The sequence below is a fragment of the Carcharodon carcharias genome, chromosome 5, assembly GCF_017639515.1.
Source record: "Carcharodon carcharias isolate sCarCar2 chromosome 5, sCarCar2.pri, whole genome shotgun sequence".
NCBI lineage: Eukaryota > Metazoa > Chordata > Chondrichthyes > Lamniformes > Lamnidae > Carcharodon > Carcharodon carcharias.
In genome coordinates, this window is record NC_054471.1 from 83,261,232 (window position 1) to 83,283,196 (window position 21,965).

General features: G+C 42.8%; 1 protein-coding gene across 2 annotated transcripts in view; it reads right to left on the bottom strand.

Moving 5' to 3' along the window:
- lmbrd1 (LMBR1 domain containing 1) overlaps positions 1-21,965 on the bottom strand; it is a 230,268-nt gene that overhangs the window by 110,508 nt on the left and 97,795 nt on the right. For both annotated transcript variants that reach the window (XM_041188279.1, XM_041188277.1), the window contains exons 6-7: positions 19,551-19,639; positions 15,550-15,623 (exon numbers count right to left, since the gene is read on the bottom strand). In XM_041188279.1, coding sequence (XP_041044213.1) covers positions 15,550-15,623; positions 19,551-19,639 — 163 coding nt within the window. The remainder of the gene's footprint in view (positions 1-15,549; positions 15,624-19,550; positions 19,640-21,965) is intronic.

A 21,965-nucleotide genomic window follows, 5' to 3' on the forward strand; every position in this document is an offset into this window, starting at 1 on the left:
GAGGGGCAGCACGCCGACCTGCTACTACAAGGAGGCAGGGACACCCGGGACACTTTAATCCAACGAACATTCAGCTAGCTCCACACACATGGATCAGCAGGACCAGCATTGCCTGGCGCTTCCACAGGTGGCACTTAGATGCTACATCTTCCACCTCATCCGCTGCAACTAAGGGCTTAATACAGAAACATCAATGTGCACTCATACACTCATGGGATGTCTGTGAAACATACAAATGCAGCACAAAGGAAACACCATCTGCCATGGTCAGAAAAGTGGACTTTATTCCCACCAAAATAAAACAGAAATGTCGCTCAGACGTACATAATTATATTTTCCCTAATTTAGGGCCAACACAAAATCACCAGTGACAAAGCCGTGGAGTGCCTAACGTACCTTATGCTTATGTTTGCGGGTGCTATGTCTAGGTGCCACCCCATCGCTTGGAGTGGCCTGAGAGATAGCCTGCTGATTCTGCTGTCCTGTTGGCCCCGATGACCTTGGCAGCCGTCCTCGGGCCCGTGGAGGCTGTGATGGCCCCGGCTGGGAGGAAGTGGCCAGTTCCAGAACTGGCACCTCCCCAGTTGTCACAGCCTTAACAGATGCAACGGTCACTGGCAGAGGGGCAGAGGAGTTGCTGCCCTCATCTGGAGCACCCTGAGAGGAGCTTGCAGTGACGACAGGCAGCTGCTGCACTGATGTGAGGTCACATTGGACCTCCCTGCTCACCGCATCTGGATGGACACGAGCGGCAACACTTGGTGCCCTGCGAATGACCACCTGTGGCCATTAGCACTGTGAGGGCTTGCAGGTCAGAGCGTAACCCCATCAGATACTGATCAATCTGTTGGAAGCCCCCCTCCATGAGTGTCACCAATCTCTCAATGGAGGAAGCCTGAAGCTCTGTCCTGAGGTTCATACCTTCACTGACACTCTGCCTGGACTCCTCCACCATAGAGACCAACTGAAGCACACCCTCACGCAACTCTGCCAGATGCTCCCATGCAACCTGCCGCTTGTCCTGCAGCTGCTGCAATGCTGACATCTCCAGAGGCATATCATCGCTGCTGGACTCAGCATATGCCTGGTCCCCTGCAGTCCTCTGGCTGCTGGCGCCATCGGCACTCCCTGTCTGTGCCATCTCCTCCAGCAATTGTGAAGTGCCCCCTCCACTGTGCCCCAAGACACTAGCCAACGTTATATTCCCCACCGAAGTGTTTGTCGCTGCACTGGTGCCTGGCTGGCTGAAAAGGTGTGACGCAAGTTGTAAGTCTTGGCCCTCAGGTGTGGATGGGGGGCTCTGGATGTGTTGGGGGTGGCCATGCGGTGGTGATGCTGAAATTAACAAGGACAGTGCATCAGTTAGCGTTCAGTCAGTAACACCTTTCATCCCTTTCCCCCCCAGCCTCATAAGTCGCTCACTCTTCAAGAACCTAAGGAGACGAACCTTGGTGGGGTGGCAAGAGGAGGTCCAAACATTACATGCACATACAGACAGGCTGTTAAGATGGCTTAAGGAAAGCCACATGGAATGTTATGTGGATAAGTGTTCAGTTAAGCACTTGGGCAAGACAAGCAAGCTACGGGGATACATAAGTAATGGTAGGACCGTGGGAAGTCACGATGATTACAGGGGCCTTACCGGGCAGACCCGTTAAGGTAGCAGAACAAGAACATAAGACGTTTAACAAGCTCGAAGCCAGACATGCCTTCATTAGCCGAGGAATAGAATGCAGGAAAAGGGAGGTCATGTTGCAAGTGCAGAAAACGCTGTCAAGGCTACATCTACATTTCTGCGTTCAGTTGTGACCTGCGCTTCATGGGAGGGATGGCATTGGTGTGGGGAGAGTGCAGAGGTACCTGACCTGGACTGTTGCTCGCCTGGAGAGTTGGAGTGATGAGGAAACATTGCATACACTTGAGACATTTGCCATGGAGCACAGGAGATTGACAGGTCACATTATTGACCTTCATACCGTTATGAGGGGCATAGAACGGGCAGAAGCAAGGCAACATTTCCCCTTGGCACAGGGATGACTAACGTGGTGGCATTTATTTGAGTGCCATGAGGTTGACAGATGAGGTGCTGAGGACCTTTTGGACAGAGTAATGTGGGACGCACTGGCTGAAAGGGTGGTGGAGGTACAAACCCTCCTAAGATGCAATAAGTCTTTGGATGTGCAGCAGTGATGCCATGGCATGTTAGGCCATGAGGATAATGATCACAAATGGGATAAGGCGACTTTGGAAGGTGCTACAGACGCGCATTCTCAAGGGGCCGAGGGACCTTTGTGTATGACCCAAACGTCTGACTGTATCAGTCTGTGAATGAGCAGTGTTGCAGCATTAACGATTGCAGCAACCATCAGTGCTTTGGATGGTGGGAGACAGAGTGAATGGGACTGTAGCCCCCAAATACCTGGCCACTGCACCCCAGCCTCACTGACACCTGCTGCCCTGGCTGCCTGCCTCCTCCCCTGCTCCATGTCCTGCTCCTCATAGGTGGTGAAGCGCTGCAGCATGGCATGCCCACCACCAGTCTGCTGCCGTTCCATCATATTGTTCTCCGTTTTTGCCTGCAGAACAGAGAAGAGCATTTATTGGGGCTGATCGCTCATGTACTCTGCACGCGCACGCCACGCCCCAACCACAGTGGCCCATCTGAGGCCTCCAGCGACTCCTGTTCACACTATTGGTGATCAGTCCCCAGAAGATAGTACAGCTGGTCCCAAACCCCTCCCCCAATGGACACCTTGAACACATTCAGCATCCATCACTTTGAATAACACACGGGTCTTAACGCCCATGGCAAGGAGGCACAACTAAGTGCGGCGCCGAGGCCAGCAGATGGCTCTTGGCCACGACACCTTGAGGCTCCACTTCCACCATCTCATCACCATCAATAAGACATGTGTTGGAGTTTTGAGTATATTTTGAGTATAATCTGGAATTAAAAGTCATATGCTGCAGGGAGAACCCATCTTCTCCTCAACCACTAAGGCTGATGTAAGCATGGTCACTATCTGTTTGCCCACCCAGGGTGTGCCAAATGCCCAATGTAGTAATGACACTAAGACGTGGGGGGAGGGTGCCTCAAAGGCTAAGGCTACCTGCTGGGTCAAATGGCGTGGGGGGCCCTCCTCCTCCCATCCTCTGGAAACAAGACATCCTGATGGTTGGACACCTCTTGGAGGAGGACAGCAAGGCAGGCATCTGAGAACCGGAGGGGCACTGTGGCCCTCCGCTGGCCTATCCTGCAGCCTGTCCCCCTCCTCCTCTGCCCTCAAATTATGTCCTTCCCTATGAGTGGCCATGGTGAACAGCCTAAAGGAGGCTGCCTGGCCGCTCTTTATATAGACTGTTGGTTCCCCATTGGAACCGGCGGTCTGAACACACCCGCCGCTGATTGGATTTTCCCGATGTACACGGGAGTCGCAAACCTGTTGGGCGGGCCTTAATTGGCCCGTCCGTGCAAAATGGCACGCACAGCCCATTTCGGCGGCAGCAATCGCCTGCCCTCCCATTGCTGAGTCAGTTGGGCCCCCTCGTCAAGAGCAAAATTCAGCCCCACGTTCTCGCACTGAATGCCATGTGGCACAATTTAGACCACTCACTTAATCTGTCTATGTTCTTGTGCAACCTCCTGCTCTCATCTACACAACTTACTGTACCGTTGATTTGGTTTTATCTGCAAATTTGGATACAGAGCACTTTATTCCTTCATCTAAGTAATTAATATATGCAGCGTGATATTTTTCCCCAATACAGTGGCTGCAAAATAAGAATTAACTAGTGGTGCATTCATTCACACAGTATGTTGAAGCACAAGTGCTTCAACCCCATAGCAAGATGTAGGCTTGATCATTCACGCTGTTGCATGATTAGGATGGGAACGTGGTGGATGTCAGGGGTCCCCACCAGGCTATTTTGCATGCACCTGCACAGTTTGCAAAGAACAACGTCGACAGTGAGCCAGCATTTAATCAACCCCACCCTGACAACTGCATTAACTGCTCCAGCAGCCCAAGCCATAAGTATTCAAGCAACAGGAGATATAAGGTTATTGAATGCAAATTTGGTTCCTCTCACTGCACCTGCACACTTACGAAAATATGAATTAGGAGTAGGCCATTCAGCCCCTCGAGCCTGCTCCGCCATTCATTAAAATCATGGCTAATCTGATTGTAACCTCAACTGCACATTCCTGCCTACTCCTGATAATCTTTCACCCCTTAGCTTGTCAAGAATTTATCAAACTCTGCCTTAGAAATATTCAAAGACTCTGCTTCCGCTGTCCTTTGATGAAGACAGTTCCAAAGACTCTCAACCCTCAGAGGAAAAAAATTCTCCCCATCTCGGTCTTACATGAGTGACCCCTTATTTTTAAACAGTGACCCCTAGTTCTAGATTCTCCCACACGAGGAAACAACCTCTCTACATCCAATTTGTCAAGACCCCTCAGGATCTTATATGTTTCAATCACATCACCTCTTACTCTTCTCAACTCCAGCGGTTACAAGCCTAGCTTTGTCCAACCTTTCCTCATAAGACAACCTGCCCATTCCTGGTATTAGTCCAGTAAACCTTCTCTTAACTGCTTCTAATGCATTTACATCCTTCCTTAAATAAGGAGGCCAATACTGCGCACACTACTCGAGATGTAGTCACATAAGTGCCCTGTACAAATTAAACAATGTCCTGATTTTCGTATTCAATTCCTCTCGCAATAAATGATAACATGCTGTGAGTTTTCCTAATTACTTGCTACACCTGCATACTAGCCTTTTGTGATTCATGCGTCGGACACCCAGATCCCTCCTGCATTTCAGAGCTCTGCAATCTCTCATCATTTAGAAAATATGCTTCTTTCCTGCCAAAAAGAACAATTTCACATTTGTCTGCATTACACTTCATTTGCTAGACCCTTGCCCACTGACCTAACCTCCTTATGTCCTCTTCACTACCACCTCTACCAGGCCTGTCCTGCCAGTGGGACATGGCATACCCAGGGATGGTGATGTTGGTGTCTGGGGAATTATCTGTAAGGTATGATTCTATGAGTATGACTATGTCAGGCTGTTGCTTGACCAGTCTGAGAGACAGCTCTCCCAATTTTGGCACAAGCTCCCAGATGTTAGTAAGGAGGACTTTGCAGTGTATCCTTTCTTAGGTAAGGTGACCAAAATTGCACACAATACTCCAGGTGTGGTCTCACCAAGGCAGTAAGAGATCCTTGCTCCTGTACTCAACTCCTCTTGCAATGAAGGCCGACATACTATTTACCTTCTTAAATGCTCGCTGCATCTGCATGCTTGCTTTCAGTGACTGGAGTACAAGGACACCCAGGTCCCTTTGTACATTAACATTTCCCAACCTATCACCATTTAAATAATACTCTGCCGTTCTGTTTTTCCTATCAAAGTGAATAACTTACCCATGTTGTACTGCATCTGCCATGTATTTGCCCACTCGCTCAACTTGTCTAAATTATCTTGAAGCCTCTTAATGTCCTCCCCTCCATTCCATTCCCACCTAGATTTGTGTCATCAGCAAAATTGGAAATATTGTATTTGATTCCCTCATCCAAATCATTGATATATATTTTCAATAGCTCGGGCCCAAGCACTGATCCCTGCAGGGCCCCACTAGTCATCACCTGCCATTCTGAAAGCGTCATAAACAAAAAGTCAAAGAGTTGTTAATGGTAGTGGTAGTACTGGCTAAATAAGGTGCTAACGGTGACATTAAGAAAGCAAAATCCGGCCATCATCACATTTTGCTTTCTTATCGTCACCATGAGCACCTCATTTAGCCAGTATCACCACCACTAACAACTCTTTGACCTTTTGTTTATGACATTTTTTGCCATCTCTCCTTTGCCTCCACCTATCACTGACCTTCTATCCAGCTTCACCGGTTCCAACCCCCCTTAATCAGTATATATTTCACCACATCTCTACCTCCCTTTAGATCTGAAGAGTCATACGGACTCAAAACGTTATCTCTGTCTCTCTCTCCACAGATGCTGTAAGACCTGCTGAGTTTTTCCAGCAGTTTTTTGTTTTCGTTCCTGTTTCATCTATTGTTGCACATTATATGGTTTATCGGAGAAGGTTGAGGACTAGAGCCAGTCAGCAACCATATTCCCTTCTCTGATAAACCATATAATGTGCAACTTATTGATTTTCAACCCAGAAAGAAAGTTAAACTCCTCATTGATATTTTTGTTGGGGAATCTCAATTCAAGTCAACTCCTGTGTTGCCGTATTGATAGTTATTTCATATATGAGGTATGATTCACCTGTAGGTTACATGATAATGGATCCCAATCAACACCAATGCTCTTTTAGTTGTGCATTCTTAGTATTAACAAAACTTTGGCAGCTGATGGTATTGGCAACTGTTCTGTGCCAATCAGCACCAGTGTACTTGTGTTGCCTGATGCCAGAGAATTCCCAGCATGTACAGTTGCTGTACTTGGCACTACCTGATATCAGTATCCTCAGCGCCAAATTGAGGCCATATGGTCACAGACATCTTGAGTTTCAACTGCCTGCTTCATTTGCTCTCAGAGGGGTAAATTTCCCTTAGTAGAAAAATCATGACCCTGCTATAAAGGACAGTTTACAATTTCACTACGTCCAACACACCGAAAAGATCCCTTGTCCTTCAAGGTTTAGGAAACATGTTACCATAAGCTGCGAAATTTGCAATTATCTTTCTTGCTGACCAACATCAATTTTAATTAGCCTTTCAGATGTCCTAGAATAGAGCCTTGGATATTGACATTTCCCTGCAGTTTCATTTGGTACCTTATACTTTCAGGAAATTTGAGAGGAAAATAATTGGAGTGGCCTGTTTTGAAAACAAAATACCTTGGTGCCAAAAGGTGCTTCATCTAATGTACTAGATTAGTAGTCTTAATGCTATCTTTAATGCTGGCAATGAAATATATGACATAAGGAACAACATAGATGGGGAGAAACAAGTGGGTCCTATGGCAGAAATCCTGGAACTCAATATGACACTGGATAGTAGACCATGGTGCAGCACTATCAATCTGCAAAGTCATTCTTATGCACAAGCATAGGAGGTGGTTTTCCTTTGAATTCACCAACCTAAGCCTCTCTCTTAAATGCTGCAGAGTATGGTCAATGAGGAAAGAAAACTTTTAATTTCAGAGATTTCTGAGAAAAAAAAATGTACTTTGGGAGGGATATCAGGGCCTCGGGAAATGTGTAGAGGAAACTTTTTGGAGTTGTGTAGGGTGAGTGGAGGGGTAGGATAGTTCTCCTTGGAATGGAGAGGGTTGAGGGGAGGTTTGGTGGAGGTTCTTGAAACTGTCAAGGACTTTGATGGACTGCATTGGGAAAGGTTTTTCACCAGCTGGAGGGTCAGTGGCTGGAGGACACAGGCTTTAGGTGGATGGCAGAGGAGCCGAAGGAGAAATAACAAGTGCTTTGCACAGCAAATTGTAATGATATGAAATGTGTTGCCTTGGTTTGTGATGAAAACAGTTTTAGTGCTAGTTTTCAAGAGAGAATTGAATAAACTTGCAGAACTACAGAATACAGAAAATGGGACAGGAGCTAACTGGATAGTCCTGTCAAAAAGTGGTATAAGCACAATGGGCCGAATGGCCTCCTTCTATCCTGTACGATTGGTTGATTCAGAGTTTTTAAATCAGCACACTAGTATAAAAGCTGTGGCAAGGATCAATACCTTGTACTGAAGAAGCTACCCATTATTTAGGTTTTCATCCACTGACTATTTATAAAGACATGTTAATATATTTTGACAGTCACACAATTAAACTGTCATGATAGTGAGATTTTAGTTTGGTTAAAAAGAATGCAAGTAATTTAACATGCACACTTCATGCAAAGGAAAGGATTTGCTTGCAGGCAGCCTGCGGTTTGGAAGGGTTCTGGCACACATCACGTATAACACTATTGAATGCAGCATGATGGTTAGGTTGCTCAACCACAATTAAAGTCCTTTCATCTGATAATACCCTTAAGGAACAGATACACCATCTGCTACAACTGTAAACACAAATAGAGGTCAGAGTGTTTATTTGCCCCTTAGGTCTAATTCTACAAGGCATAACATTAAGAGTACAGCAATATATAAAAAATTAAGTCAGGAAATGCAGCTAACCAAAAAAAAGGTCAAAAAATCCTTTAAAAAGATTCTTGAACTAAAAGCAAACAAAATCTCAAATGAGTCCAGATTAATATTTATTTTGACCAAAGTAAATTGTTTTCATGTATTCTTAATGAAATTCCAGTTGAAACATGAAGTTCCTTGCATCTTGCATATGTTAAAGCAGATGGCAAAGTAACTATCTAGTGATTATAAATCTCTTTAGAACTTCTGTCTCATAATGGAGCAGGTCTTTTTGTTTACAGGGTTAGACATAGCATCATCCACTAATTTCTCTTTACTGTAATGCTAACATTTTGCTCAAACTATTCCCAGGTGAGCAACTACACGTAATCCATGCAACTTTATAGTACACTTTCCTTGTTGCATTTCCAGTGAGATGTGCCTATAGATCTAACAGCAATCAGAACTTTAATCATCATTTACATAAAGCAACAAACTCTGGCCAACATGACAACCCTGAAGTTAGGGGGAGAATTGGATTTTATTACAGGGAAACAGGAATGAAAGAGGTGAAAAGATGATGATCAACCAGACTCGAAATCTGGCTTTCAAACATAGTAACTTATTTTTCTTTAATCATTACATATTTAAATGCAGCTTTTAGAAGTTACGACATGCCAAATTTATAATTTATTATTTGAATTGGTACTGTACATCCCATTATGAAATTTCCAGACTAATCTTTTCATTTAAAGAGCCCAGAACCCCAAACCCAGAGTTTAATGAATGGAAGTGATGGGCTGCTGTTTCTGTTGAGCCAGAAGAACCACAGGAAACCTGAGAGCCCCTCTCGGGATGTATCTCCCACACCTACAGATGAAATGCTAAGTACATGCATGTTAATAGCTGGCACCAATGAGAAGCTGCTTCAAAACAGCTGGACATATATTCACACCATCTATGGGAAAATGAGCCATATAATTATTCAGCAATCAGTAGATAAGGTAATTCACATTCTACTTGACCTAAAGATATACTTGATTAAAAACTGTGTTTGAGACATCTTCAAAGATACTTACTTTATAAGCAGGAGATTATTTGGTTCTGGTGTGCAAGGTGATGCCTGAGCTAGGTTCATCTCAGCAGTGTCCTAGTTTTTTAGTTTGAATTGCAAGTCTAAGAGACACAGAACTCATAAAAGTGCAAAGCTTACATATTTCCGAGATCTCTGCACTACTCCAACTGTGGCCTCTTGTTCATCCCCCCCACTACTAAGGTTCCACTATTAACAGTTGGTTCTTCAGCTGCCTAGACCTAAACGCTGGGATTCCCTCCTCAACAAACATCTTCCCTCTCCTCTCTTTTAAAACGCAACTTAAAACTTCTCTCTTTGACCAAGAACTTGGTCACCTGGCCTAATGTCTCCATCTTTGGTTCAGTGTCAATTACCATCTGATCATGCATCAGTGAAGTGCCTTTGGATGCTGTGCTACATTAAATGCATTATGAGAATACAAGTTGCTGTTGTTATTCTAGGACACATGTACAGTTGCTGTGCCCTCGAGGTTGATACAAGCCAACTTTGCCACAGAGAATTAAGCCTTGTTCATTTTTGTCCAAATATCCTTCTAACAATATGATAAGTCTTGATTACTATCGGTCAATCTGTCTGGAACTGAAAACTAAAATATTACCAGTGTGGAGTCTCATTACTTCAGATAATAACTAACTGATGTTACAGTTTTTAAAATTCTAGCATGCCATTTCCACTGTTTAGCATGCATGTGTTGTAGTTTCACCAGATTGGTACATCGCTTTACATTATACCTGCTGCTCCTGACACGCTCTCCTGTGCTCGTTATTGAACCAGGGTTGGTCCCCTGGCTTCTTAGTAACGGCAGACTGAGGAATATGCTAAGCCATGAGGGTACAGATAGTGGTTGAATATAATTTTGCTGCTGCCAATGGCCCACAGTTTCTCATGGGTGCCCAGTTTTGAGCTGTGTCAGAGCTGTTCTGAATCTATCATATTTAACACAGTGATAGTGCCACACATGGTATTCTCAGTACCCCAAGGGATCAACAGTGGCCACCCTTGCCAATACTGTCACTGACAAATGCACCTTCAAAAGGGTAGATTGGTAAGAACGAGGTTAAGTAAGTTTTCTCCTTGTTGGTTCCCCCATCAACTACCGCAAGCCCAGCCAGCTCAGTCTGTAGTGGTGCTACCACGCCACTCTTTGTGATGGACCCCGCCAACCCAGCGTATATTTTGCACTCGTGTTACCCTGAGTGCTTCTTCCAAGTGGTATTTGAAATAGAACAGTGTAGATTCATCAATGGAAGAAGGGTGGTAGGTGGTAATCAGTAGAAAGTTTTCTTGTCCACGTTTGGCCTGATGCCATGAGACCACATGGGGCCCAGAGTCCACTTCAAGGATTCCCACGGTCACTCCCTCCCCAATGTGTACCACTGTGCCATAGAGTCATTTATGGCACAGATGGGGGCCATTTGGTCCATAGGGTCTATTCTGACTATCTGTAGAGCAAACTGGTTAATCAGTCCAGGTGATGGGGCAGAACAAACCCAGGGAGGGAGATGGGGGAGTCTGACATTGGCTGTAAGATATGACTCAGTAAACATTACTATGTCAAGCCTGTTGCTTGCCTGGTCTGTGATCTGTGTTCCAATTTTGGCACAGGTCGCTATAACAAATATCATTAATCATGTCAGTGAGTAGGTCTTTGCAGAGTCAACTGGACTTTGTGTGCCTTTGACATATCCAGTGTCTGGATGGTTCCTCCCGTTTTCTCTTTGACTTTTCCGTAGCAGTTTGATACAACCAAGTGGCTTTCTAGGCCTTTTTGAAGGCAGTTAAGAATCCATATTGTTGTGGGTGGAGTCGCATCTAGGCCAGGACAGGTGAGGACAGCAGATTTCCTTCCTTAAAGGATATTAGCGAACCAGGTGCCCAACTACTGAGAATAGCGTTTTATTCCAGATTTATTGAATTTATATTCCTCAATTGCCTTGGTGGGATTTGAACTTATGGCTCCAGAGTATTAGCCCAGGTGTATGGGTTATTAGTCCAGTAACATAATCACTACACTACCCCTCTCATTCGTTAAGCAGATAAACTATTTGTCCTGTTGCTGTCCAAGGTTCCAGATGACTGTTGCTCTCTGTACCACTATCAGCTTACACTTACAGGACTAAAAAATTAGCTGAAGTGTGCAAGAAAACGTTTAACCAACAAGGAACACCATGCCCTACTCCAGCAAACTCTGGATCAATATATTATGCAGAACTGAGCTGCTACAGGGCTGTAGTGGCTATGGAACCAAGCCGTGTTATTTTGTGATTTCTTGATCTCAAGTAAGCTGAGTTTAATGAGCTTTTCACCTATTGTATTTTATTCAAGCCATGGCAGAATATTTTCTTTTAGGAGAGTTGATTGGGTTAAAGTTAAAGTCAATGCAAGCTAATTACAGTATAATATACCAAACTTGTGGCATCAAATGTTAGATTCAGAGTTATATTTCTTTACATTAATTATGGGTATCATAAATCAAGATTTTCCATCTTACCGTCCTCACTTATTGGATATTTCAGTTCACATTCATTTCTAGTCTTAATGGGACTCTGGAACAAATATCATTAATCATTCCTACAACACTCATTTTGAGACTTTTGCTTATATGTCTAAAAATGCAGAGCATTTCTTTAAATGCAAATAGGAAATAATTTTTAAATTGGGGATGCTAGGCCCAGAGATGTCTAAAGTTAGAAACAGGTGAAGAAAGTTAAAGAGTTTGTATTTATCTAGGACTTTATTACATCATGACAGTCGACAACACTTCGCATCCAATAAATTACGTTTAAAATGTAATCATATTTGATATTCATGCAAATGCAGCAGTTAACTGCACCCAGCACAATCCCACAAACAGGAACTGGGATCACTGACCAGTTAAATTGTTTTTGCTGGCATTGGTGGGGGATGAACATTGGCCAGGACGCCAGGAGAGCTCTTCTGTAAATAGTGACTTGGGATTTGGAATATTCACCTAAGCAGGGAGATGAGGGGCTGGACTTTCACAGTCCCAAGTGGGGCCAAATGGAAGCAGGATCGGAAAATTATGGCCGCCAAGTGGTGTGGTCGGAGGTCCCGCCTCAGTTTCCACCCTTGGCCACTTTCATGAGGGCAGGGGAGAAAGCAGACCCTGGAACCTACCCACATCTATTAAGCAGGTAAGTGAAATGGTTTTGCTTCCTTTACAGTTCATCATGAAATACATGAGTTGTATCTGTTGTATCATTAAGGTGAGTCATGACATGTTGTGACTGAAAGATATAATAACTCATTAAACAATGTGTTTGCCAGGTTGTTACTTCTGCCAATTGGCAAGCTGTCAAGGTAAAGACCAACACTGTAAACGTAGAAAAGTCTTCAGGTGAGTTAAAAAAGATCATCAAACGGATAAAAAGGTACAGTATTTTCCTACAATTAAAAGGTAGCCTCCTACGGTAACAATGTGTAAATCTTTAATCTTTTCCCATATGTATTCATTCTAGACACCTGTTGAACGATAGCAGTCCTGAAGTCTGTTTGTTTACTTGGAAAGTTTTATGGGTTCTTTAATGCAATCCAACTGCCTAATTATTTTACAAGTACTTAACTTTGTTTACACAGCTGGTTTGAAATAGTACTACACACTGTATATTCCAAATGAAGTAGAATATTGACTTAGTTTTTCAACTTTTGGCTAATGTTTCAAATTCCTGTCTAGTATTCGCTCCTGGATTTGCTTCTTGAATGCTCATTAAAATGTAATAGGTAGGATTTAGGGAAAAAAAACTCAATGTTCGTTATTCATTACTGCAAAAAAAATGTCCTGAATGGATAATATGTTTTACTGTCTATATTAATAATATCACAGCAGTCTGGAAGAAAAATTGGTTTCACACAGTTTATTCCTTTCTTAGAGATATATATTCCGATGTTCAACCAATTTACATATAAGGAAAGAGTGCCTATACAGATGGGAAGAGAGTGATATTTCGTAGTGGGTGAGCTATGGACCAGTGGGTTTAAAAAAATGTCTTAAAAAACAGACTTCGTTTTCCTTGCTTTCTGTAAAATTCTACGTGGGGAGTCCCTCACTTGGAAGAAGAAAACACGCCTGGATATAAATTGTACAAGTAATTTACTGTGCCAAGACATATGCTGCACAACAGTTTTTATTAAAATGCAATTCTAGATTGGTTATATCAATAGAAGTACTTCCAGTTTTGAAGTTGTACGCTAGTTAGAATGAGGTGCACCATAGATGTAGAAGAACAGCAGATAGTGAGAAACCGAGCACCTAGGTCCAATGTCATTAGGCCTTTACCATTATGTATTGCCTCTAAATGAGCCATGTGGATTTGAAATTTTAGAAAATAAATGAATTATTAAACAGCATATAATTTCCTTGAGGCTGATCCAAATTTAAGCAAACCTCCCGGTTTACTAAAAACGACACGCACAATTTCCTCAAAGTTGCATTTCTTGCAGGATCCATTTAACAATAAAAAGCAAGCTGGTCTTTCTTGTTGTATATGGGGGCTCGAATAAGATGTTCACAACTCCACTACCAACATTTACACATTATAGGCAACTGAATCTAAAAACGGCAGTAAGACTATTGCTCATACCTATCTCAAACGTGTGCACAAGTAACCATTACTTTCCTGCTATAATTAATTAATATTACATCTTGGCTTCAGCAACACATTTAGAGGTGGTACACATTTGATATCAAATGATCCATTAATTATTTACGCAAAGAAAACCTTCTTGGGCCGGATTTTCATGGAGTCAGAAAGACTCTGGAGCTATTTAAAAATTGTGGGCAAGACCAATTGAGACATTGACAAAAGAGATCACAGAAAAATAACTATCATACATCGTAGGGATGTCACTCAACATTTTGCTGCACCTGTGTAAATAAACTCACTTTTTTCTTAATAAGGATATGGGCTTTCAGCCAAGCCAATAAGTTATTTTTTCACTGTGATCTCTTTTGTCAATGTTTACTTACATAAAATTAAGAGATGTCAAGTGCATAAAGCTCTGTTACTGATACTTTACTGGTGTTTGATTAATTCTTTTTTACGTTTGCAGGGATACTGGGCAGGATTTTCAGCTCAGTGTGCGGGCGCGCGCCCGACGTGTACAAGCATGAAATAGCACGCGATGACGTCAGGTGACCATCCCGACATCATCGCACACCCACACGATATTTCGGCCAGAGGGTGCGCGCGGGAGTCGGCAGCACGCCAGCTGACATTTAACAGGGCTGTTGAGCCCATTAGTCAAGTCATTAAAGTGAAATTTCCCCTGCCCGTCCAACCTTACGGTTGGCAGAGGGCGAAAATTTGCATTTTTTGCAAATCCTTATCCACGGGCAGAGTGCGGTTTTGAACAGCGATTTAAAAAAAAATACAAAAATTTTAAACCTCATTTTTAACGTTTCCTTATTTTCAAAATCTTTATTTTTAATGTTAAAAATCTTCAGCAATCTGAGGTAGCTCTGTGCATTCAGAGAGCTATCACTGAGTGCACCCACGTGCATGCGCACACTTCAGCGCTCATGCTCCTTCCGCCCCCACCCAAGCAGCGCTGAGGTTATCAGCACACGTTTCGCGTTGGCTGGCCGGCAATTGGCCAGCCAGTACGAAATCGCGGTCGGGGCCTGATCGCGGGCAGCAGACCGTTGCACAGATACTCTCGGGCCCGTGTGTCTTGCCTGCCCTATATGGTAAAAATTCCCACTGATATTTTCTTTCAAATAATACACATTTAAAGGGAACTGAACTCAAAAATGGCAGTAACTAAACAGTTCACGCATTTCATTGTTACTATTTGGTTCACTGGCTCTGTACATAGGGTATAGTGGGTGAATGGATATGGAAGGGCCACAAGTGACATGAAAGGTATGAGGGCATGAGTTGGCATGGGAGTTATAAGGGGCCAGGAGGCTAGGAAGGGGAGCATAAGTTGACATGGAGGTTACATGGAAGTGAGTGCAGGGGGGAGGGGTGATGGGGTGCAACGAGTGAAGGTAGAGGACTTAAAATGTAACAAAACAGCAAGGACAAAGTGCCAGGGAACCGAGGTGGGCCTTTTAACCAGCCCACCTTGGCCGCCCCCGTGGCTGCTTCTGAGCTGCTTCCACAGGCAGTGGACCTGACTCTATCCTGCTCCCACCTCCCCAGAGCAAAAGCAGTGCACAATTGGGGATTTTATACCAAAGCAGGTAGCTCAAATTGGGAAATTTTCAGACTCAAGCTACCCACTTCAGTGGTGAAAATCTGGCCCATGGTGTCCAATATTTTACTTGCACTGCATACAAGTCAATGTTAATGTGGCAGCAAATAGTAATCATTTGTACTTACTGTGTAGGTTATTACTGCTAGCATCCCAATCAAGGTTAAGGTGCTTATGGAGAAAGACAAGGCAGCCAAGCCATCTACAAACAGAAGAAAACACACAATACCTGGGAACAGCAGCTAACTTTTTTAGTATCCAATGTACATTTTTAAAAAGAAACTCCCTATAGGTTACAAAATACCCATGTAGCTGGTAAAATTGGAAAAAGGTAAACAGGCTAAAAATATACAATATCTTAGATTTCATCATCTAGAACCTTTAACTAATTAAAAACATTTGAAAAAAAACCTATAAGTGCTACAAAAAGGTTATTCTCCTCAAACAGTAACTGTTTCTCTCTCCGCAGTTGCTGCCAGACTTGCTGAGTATTTCCAGCATTTTCTGTTTTATTATTTTTTAAAAATTGAATAGCTTGAAAATATATTCAAATTAACACGTTTCCATCAGCTTCATAAGTGAAAGGGTAACTTTAGAAATAAACAGTAGCTTTTAACAAGCTCCATTACTAAAAAGTAACTATAACAGAGGAATGCAGAATTAACATTTACAACTAAAAAGGCATTGCAGCTAGAAAGTAAATCATTTACAGGTAAATCATTTACAGTTTTCAGCAAATTATGAGGAATCTGGTCCCACTTCAAAAATAGAAAGTGGGATCCAAGAGGCTTGACTTAAATATAAACAATAAATCCTGTTATATTGGTGGTAAAGTGAATCTTAGTAATATTATTTTTTATTCCTCACCGAAATGATTTTTTTTCCTTTTCCAATTGGTCATTTTCTAGTCTTAATATTTTTGAGAAACATGCATCCTCTCTATGATACACTGGTGGCAAGGCTATTCCTCATCCACTTAACCACACCTGGCTCCTGCACTTTTTGTCAGCCTTAACGGCAACGCAGTGCCAGGTGATCGCTCTATTCATATAGAACATGGATCTAGGATTTTGAGAAGGGAAAACTTCAGTTAAAAGCATAAAAGATTAAACAAAGTCTTACAAATCTGTGGATATTTTAAAAGTTTGCCTTCATATGTTTATTAAGCAAACTATACAATAATTGCCAGGTGTTAAGTACTCACCCATTTCCAGATTACTAATCAATCCTCTTTGACTTTAAACAGGGGAGATAATGGCGTAGTGGTATCGTCGCTGGACTAATAATTCAGAATCCCAGGGTAATGCTCTGAGGACCCAGATTCGAATCCCACCACGGCAGATGGTGGAATTCAAATTCAATAAAACCATTGTTGATTGTTGTAAAAACCCATCTGGTTCACCGATGTCCTTCACTAACCTCTTTTCCTTACCTGGTCTGGCCTACATGTGACTCCAGGCCCACAGCAATTAAATGGCCTAGCAAGTCACTCAACCGCTACAAAGTCTCAAAAAAAGGAATAAACTGGACAGACCACTAGGCATATAGCTAGGCACCGTGCAATCCTGCAACCCTGCCAACTTTGCAAAGTCCTCCTTACTAATGTCTTTGGGAGAGCTATCTCACAGTCTAGTCAAAATGACATAGTCATCTTCATAGAATCATATCTTACAGATCATGCCCCAGACACCACCATCACCAGCCTTAAGTGGTGATGTCCTGTCCCACACGCATGACAGGTCCAGCAGAGGTGGTGGCATAGTGGTATATAATTGGGAGGGAGTGCCCTGGGGGTCCTCAACATCGACTCTGGACCCCCTGAAGTCTCATGACACCAGGTCAAGCATGGGCAAGGAAGCCTCCTGCTAATTACCATGTACTGCCCTCCATCAGCTGATGAATCAGTGCTCCTCCATGTTGAATACCACTTGGAGGAAGCACTGAGGCTGCAAGGGGACAGAATGTTCCCTGGGTGGGGGACTTCAATGTGCATTACCAAGAGTGGCTGGATAGCACCACTACTGACTGAGCTGGCCAAGTCCTAAAGGACATAGCGCTAGACTGGGTCTGCGCCAGGTGGTGAGGGAACTTAAAAGAGGGAAAAATTTAATTGACCTCACCCTCACCAACCTACCTGCCACAGATGCATCTGTCCCCATGACAGCATCGGTAGGAGTGACCCCTGCACAGTCGTTATGGAGACGAAGTCCCGTCTTCACACTAAGGATATTCTTCAGCGTGTGTGTGACACTACCACCATGCTAAATGTGATAAATTTCGAACAGATCTAGCAACTCAAGACTGGGCATCTATGAGGCACAGTGGGCCATCAGCAGCAGCAGCATTGTACTCAAACACAATCTGTAACCTTATGGCCTAATTCTTCCCGCACTCTACCATTACCATCAGGCTAGGGGATCAACTCTGGTTCAATGAAGAGTGCAGGGGGGCATGCCAGGAGCAACACCAGGCATATCTAAAAATGAAGTGTCAACCTGGTGAAGCTATAACATAGGGCTACTTCCATGCCAAACAGCATAAGCAGCAAGTGATAAATAGAGCTAAGCGATCCCATAACCAACGGATTAGGTCTAAGCTCTACAAGTCCTGCCACATCCAGTCATGAATGGTGGTTCCACTGGAGGAGGTGGTTCCACAAATATCCCCATCCTCAATGATGGGGGAGACCAGCACATCAGCACAAAAGATAAGGCTGAAGCATTGGCTACAATCTTCAGCCAGAAGTGCCAAGTGGATGATACATCTTAGCTTCCCCTGGAGGTTCCTAGCATTACAGATGCCAGTCTTCAGCCAACTCAATTCACTCCACGTGATATCATGAAACAGCCACAGACACTGGATACACCAAAAGCTATGGGGCCTGACAATATTCCGGCAATAGTACTGAAGACTTGTGCTCCAGAACTTGCCACGCTCCTAGCCAAATTGTTCCAGTACAGCTACAACATTGCCAATTACCTAGCTATGCAGAAAATTGCCCAGGTATGTCCTGTACACAAAAAGCAGGACAAATCCAACCCAACCAATTACCGCACCATCAAGTTTACCCTAGATCATCAGTAATGGAAGGGGTCATCAACAGTGCTATCAAACCGCACTTGCTTAGCAATAACCTGCTCACTGATGCCGAGTTTGTCAGGGCCATGGCATCAAGGAGCGCTAGAAAAACTGGAGTGCCCCTCTAACATCCACTGACCTTTATCATAGTCAGAAATGAACAGAAATAAAAGGTATAGGCAAAGTTGATACATAGGTATAAATAAACCATGTACGAGTATCTGAAATTAACTTTTGCCAGAAGTGTTGTCTGAGATGTTTTAATATATGACTTTACAGTAGTTCTGAGATTAAAATAGGTTCTCTTAACAATTTGGGGCTGTCCACTTATTAAATCGGTGTATATATCTACTGAAGTAAATTGGGTACATGAGGAAATTTACTTTGCATGTTAATGCTGTAATTGAGATGCTGACTATCTGCTCACTTGATTTTGAAATTGCATATGGCAATCGTTGGCAAGAAATATCTCACGCTGTCTCCGTGTTATAATCAGGTAAATATAATCAAGGGAAAGATGCTAACTAATCAATTTTGAGTTCACCAACACACGAAGTGAAATTCCAAGGTAGCTGATGATTGATTGACGTCAATGAAATAAATTATGAATAACTTCAAAAACACTGGATATTTTTTTCATTCCTTTTTGCCCAGAAAAAGTACAAAAACTATATATATTCCACACCAGGCTTCAGGAGATCGTCAGTTCACCAATGAGAATACTGTGGGAGTATGCTAAATCTCACAAGCTTGTTACAGATCCCACTCCAGGTTAGGTGTTTTTAAGGAGAATTAGTGATTGATGAAATGCTGCATCCCCTATTATTTATGTATCCAATAAGAAGGCATAAGTTAAAATGTTCCGCAATCAACTGCAATTTGCTGTGTTGTTTTCTACGACTATTTAATAAGGCAATCTGGAGGTAGTTAGGATTTGCTAATGGTTAGTAAAATCTTTAATTATACAATATTTAGAACCTCCCCCTATTTCCTCCCAAATAATTACACTAATTCCATCTATTCGGCAATACAAAATCACTTTTCTACTTACGGCTGCTTCCTAGCTCCTCAAATAAAAGCTTCACCTTTTCCCATTCCGTGGAGTTCTGATTCGCTGGGATATTCAAAGGAACAAAAGCACTGCAATATAAAAACATTTTTTTTAAAAGATAGCACAGTATATCTGCACAGATTTCAATGTGAACTATTAGTTGATACATATCTTATTTATATTTCAACATGCTGTTATTGTGTTGAATTTCTTGGTACCTTTAAGTGCTCAATGGGAAATTGCAATTCTATAACAAATAAAAGTGGCCCAAAATGGTATGGATTATGGAATTAAAATTTATTTTAGATCTTTTCAATTTCATGAATTCAATGATTTGCATCTTAAATGGTCTTTTATGAAAATGATAATTTACTGGTGCAAAGAAATGACAGGAACTAATTACTCAGCAACAGTTCTTTGGCATTAAGATTTATATGGCATTTTTTTCAAATTTTATTTCTAGGAAATGAAAAGGCTTGACTTGGAAAAAATAATTATTTTTATCTAAACTAATAAGCCTGTTTTGTTTTATGGCCTTATAATGACTGCAGAGTAACTTGCCATTTTAAGTCACAAAATATCTATTTGAATTTGTCAAAATGTCATCTATTGAATTTTCTAAGCATTGAGGACAAAGAGGAATTCACTAATTTGCTGTTTTACATTGTGTTCCTATTGAAATCTAATGTATTACATTAATTTCCGACAGGACTACATAGCTGCAGACCTCATTACAGCCTTGGTTCAAGCATTGACACAAGAGCTGAATTCCACAGTTGAGATGAGAGTGACTGTTCTTGACATCATGGCATCATTTGACAGAGCATGGTGTGAAGGAACCCTAGCAAAATTTAAGTCAATAGGAATCAGACAGAAAACTCTCTGCTGACTTCAATCATATCTAACACAAAGGAAGATGGTTGTAGCTGTTGGAAGCCATTTATCTCAATCCAAGGACATAACTTCAAAAGTTCCTCAAGGCAATGTTTTCGGTCCAGCCGTCTTCAGCTGCTCCAATGATCGCCCTCCGTCGTAAGATGAGAAATGGGCATGTTCATTGATGGTTGTGTTGATCAGTTCCATGAACAACTCTTCAGATAATGGTGCAATCCATGCCCCGATGTAAACCAAAACCTGTCATATGAACTTATGTGTTAGGAGGAGTAGGCCAATCGGCCCTCGAGCTTGTTCCACCATTCAATAAAATAATGGCTGATCTAATTTTATCAACTTCACATTCCTGCCTACCCTTGCACACTGGGAGGCCTTTGATCACTGGACCAGTGGTGCCCACAACATAAAATATCTGCGGTGACCAGGTTGAGTTGTTGTAGCGACAATAAAATGTAATGGATCCCAAGGACAGAATTTCCAAGCCGTTGTAAGCACCGAGTCAGGCGGCTGTTGATTGAATCAATTGTCACATCTGTATCTAAATACACTTTAGTGCGCAGTGTGTACTATCTTTAAGATGCACTGCAGCAATGCACCAAAGTTTCTTTGACAGCACATTCCAAACCTATGACTTCCACTACCTAGAAGGATAAGGACAGTAGATGCATGGGAACACTGCCAGCTGCAAGTTCCTCTCCAAGCCACTCAGCATCCTGACTTGGAACTATATCGCTATTCCTTCACTGTTCCTGGGTTAAAATCCTGGAACTCCCTCCCTAACAGCATTGTGGGCATACCTGCATCACGCAGACTGCAGTGGTTCAAGGCAGCAGCTCACCACCACCTTCCCAAAGGTGATAAATGCTGGCCTAGCCAGTGATGCATACATCTCATGAAAGGATAAACTTTTTAAAAAAGCATGGTGGTAGTGCCACAGAGCATAATGAATGGTAAGTAACCTCAGTGCCAAGACCGGACTACCAATATTGTCACAGATAGATGCATCTGCAGGTAGATTGGTGAGGATGTAAGTAGGTAAGAGTAGCTTTTCCCTCTTGTTGACTCCCTCAACACGTGCCACAGGTCCAGTCTTTGTCCATCAGGACTCAGCTAGCTCTGTCAGTAGTGGTGCTACCGGGTCACTCTTGGTGACTGACATTAAAGACCCTACCCAGAGTACATTCTGTGGCTTCCTTCCAAGTGTTGTTCAACAAAGAGTAATACTAATTCACCAGCTGAGGGTGAGTGGTAAGTGGTAATCAACAGGAGGTTTCTTGCTCATGTTTGATCTAATGCCATGAGACTTCATGGGGTCTGGACTCAATGTTGAGGTCAAAACTGAGGCCATTCAATGACCATCCTACAATCTTCAGTTCCATTCACAGGTCTTCTGGTAACAAAGCAACCCCTGCCAGTCTACAAGGGTCCTGCCTCCAGCAAGGCAAAGCTCAGTCACCTCCGCCAACATTTAGGTTTTCTTTTCATAAGAACATAACAAGTAGGAGCAGGTGTAGGCAATTC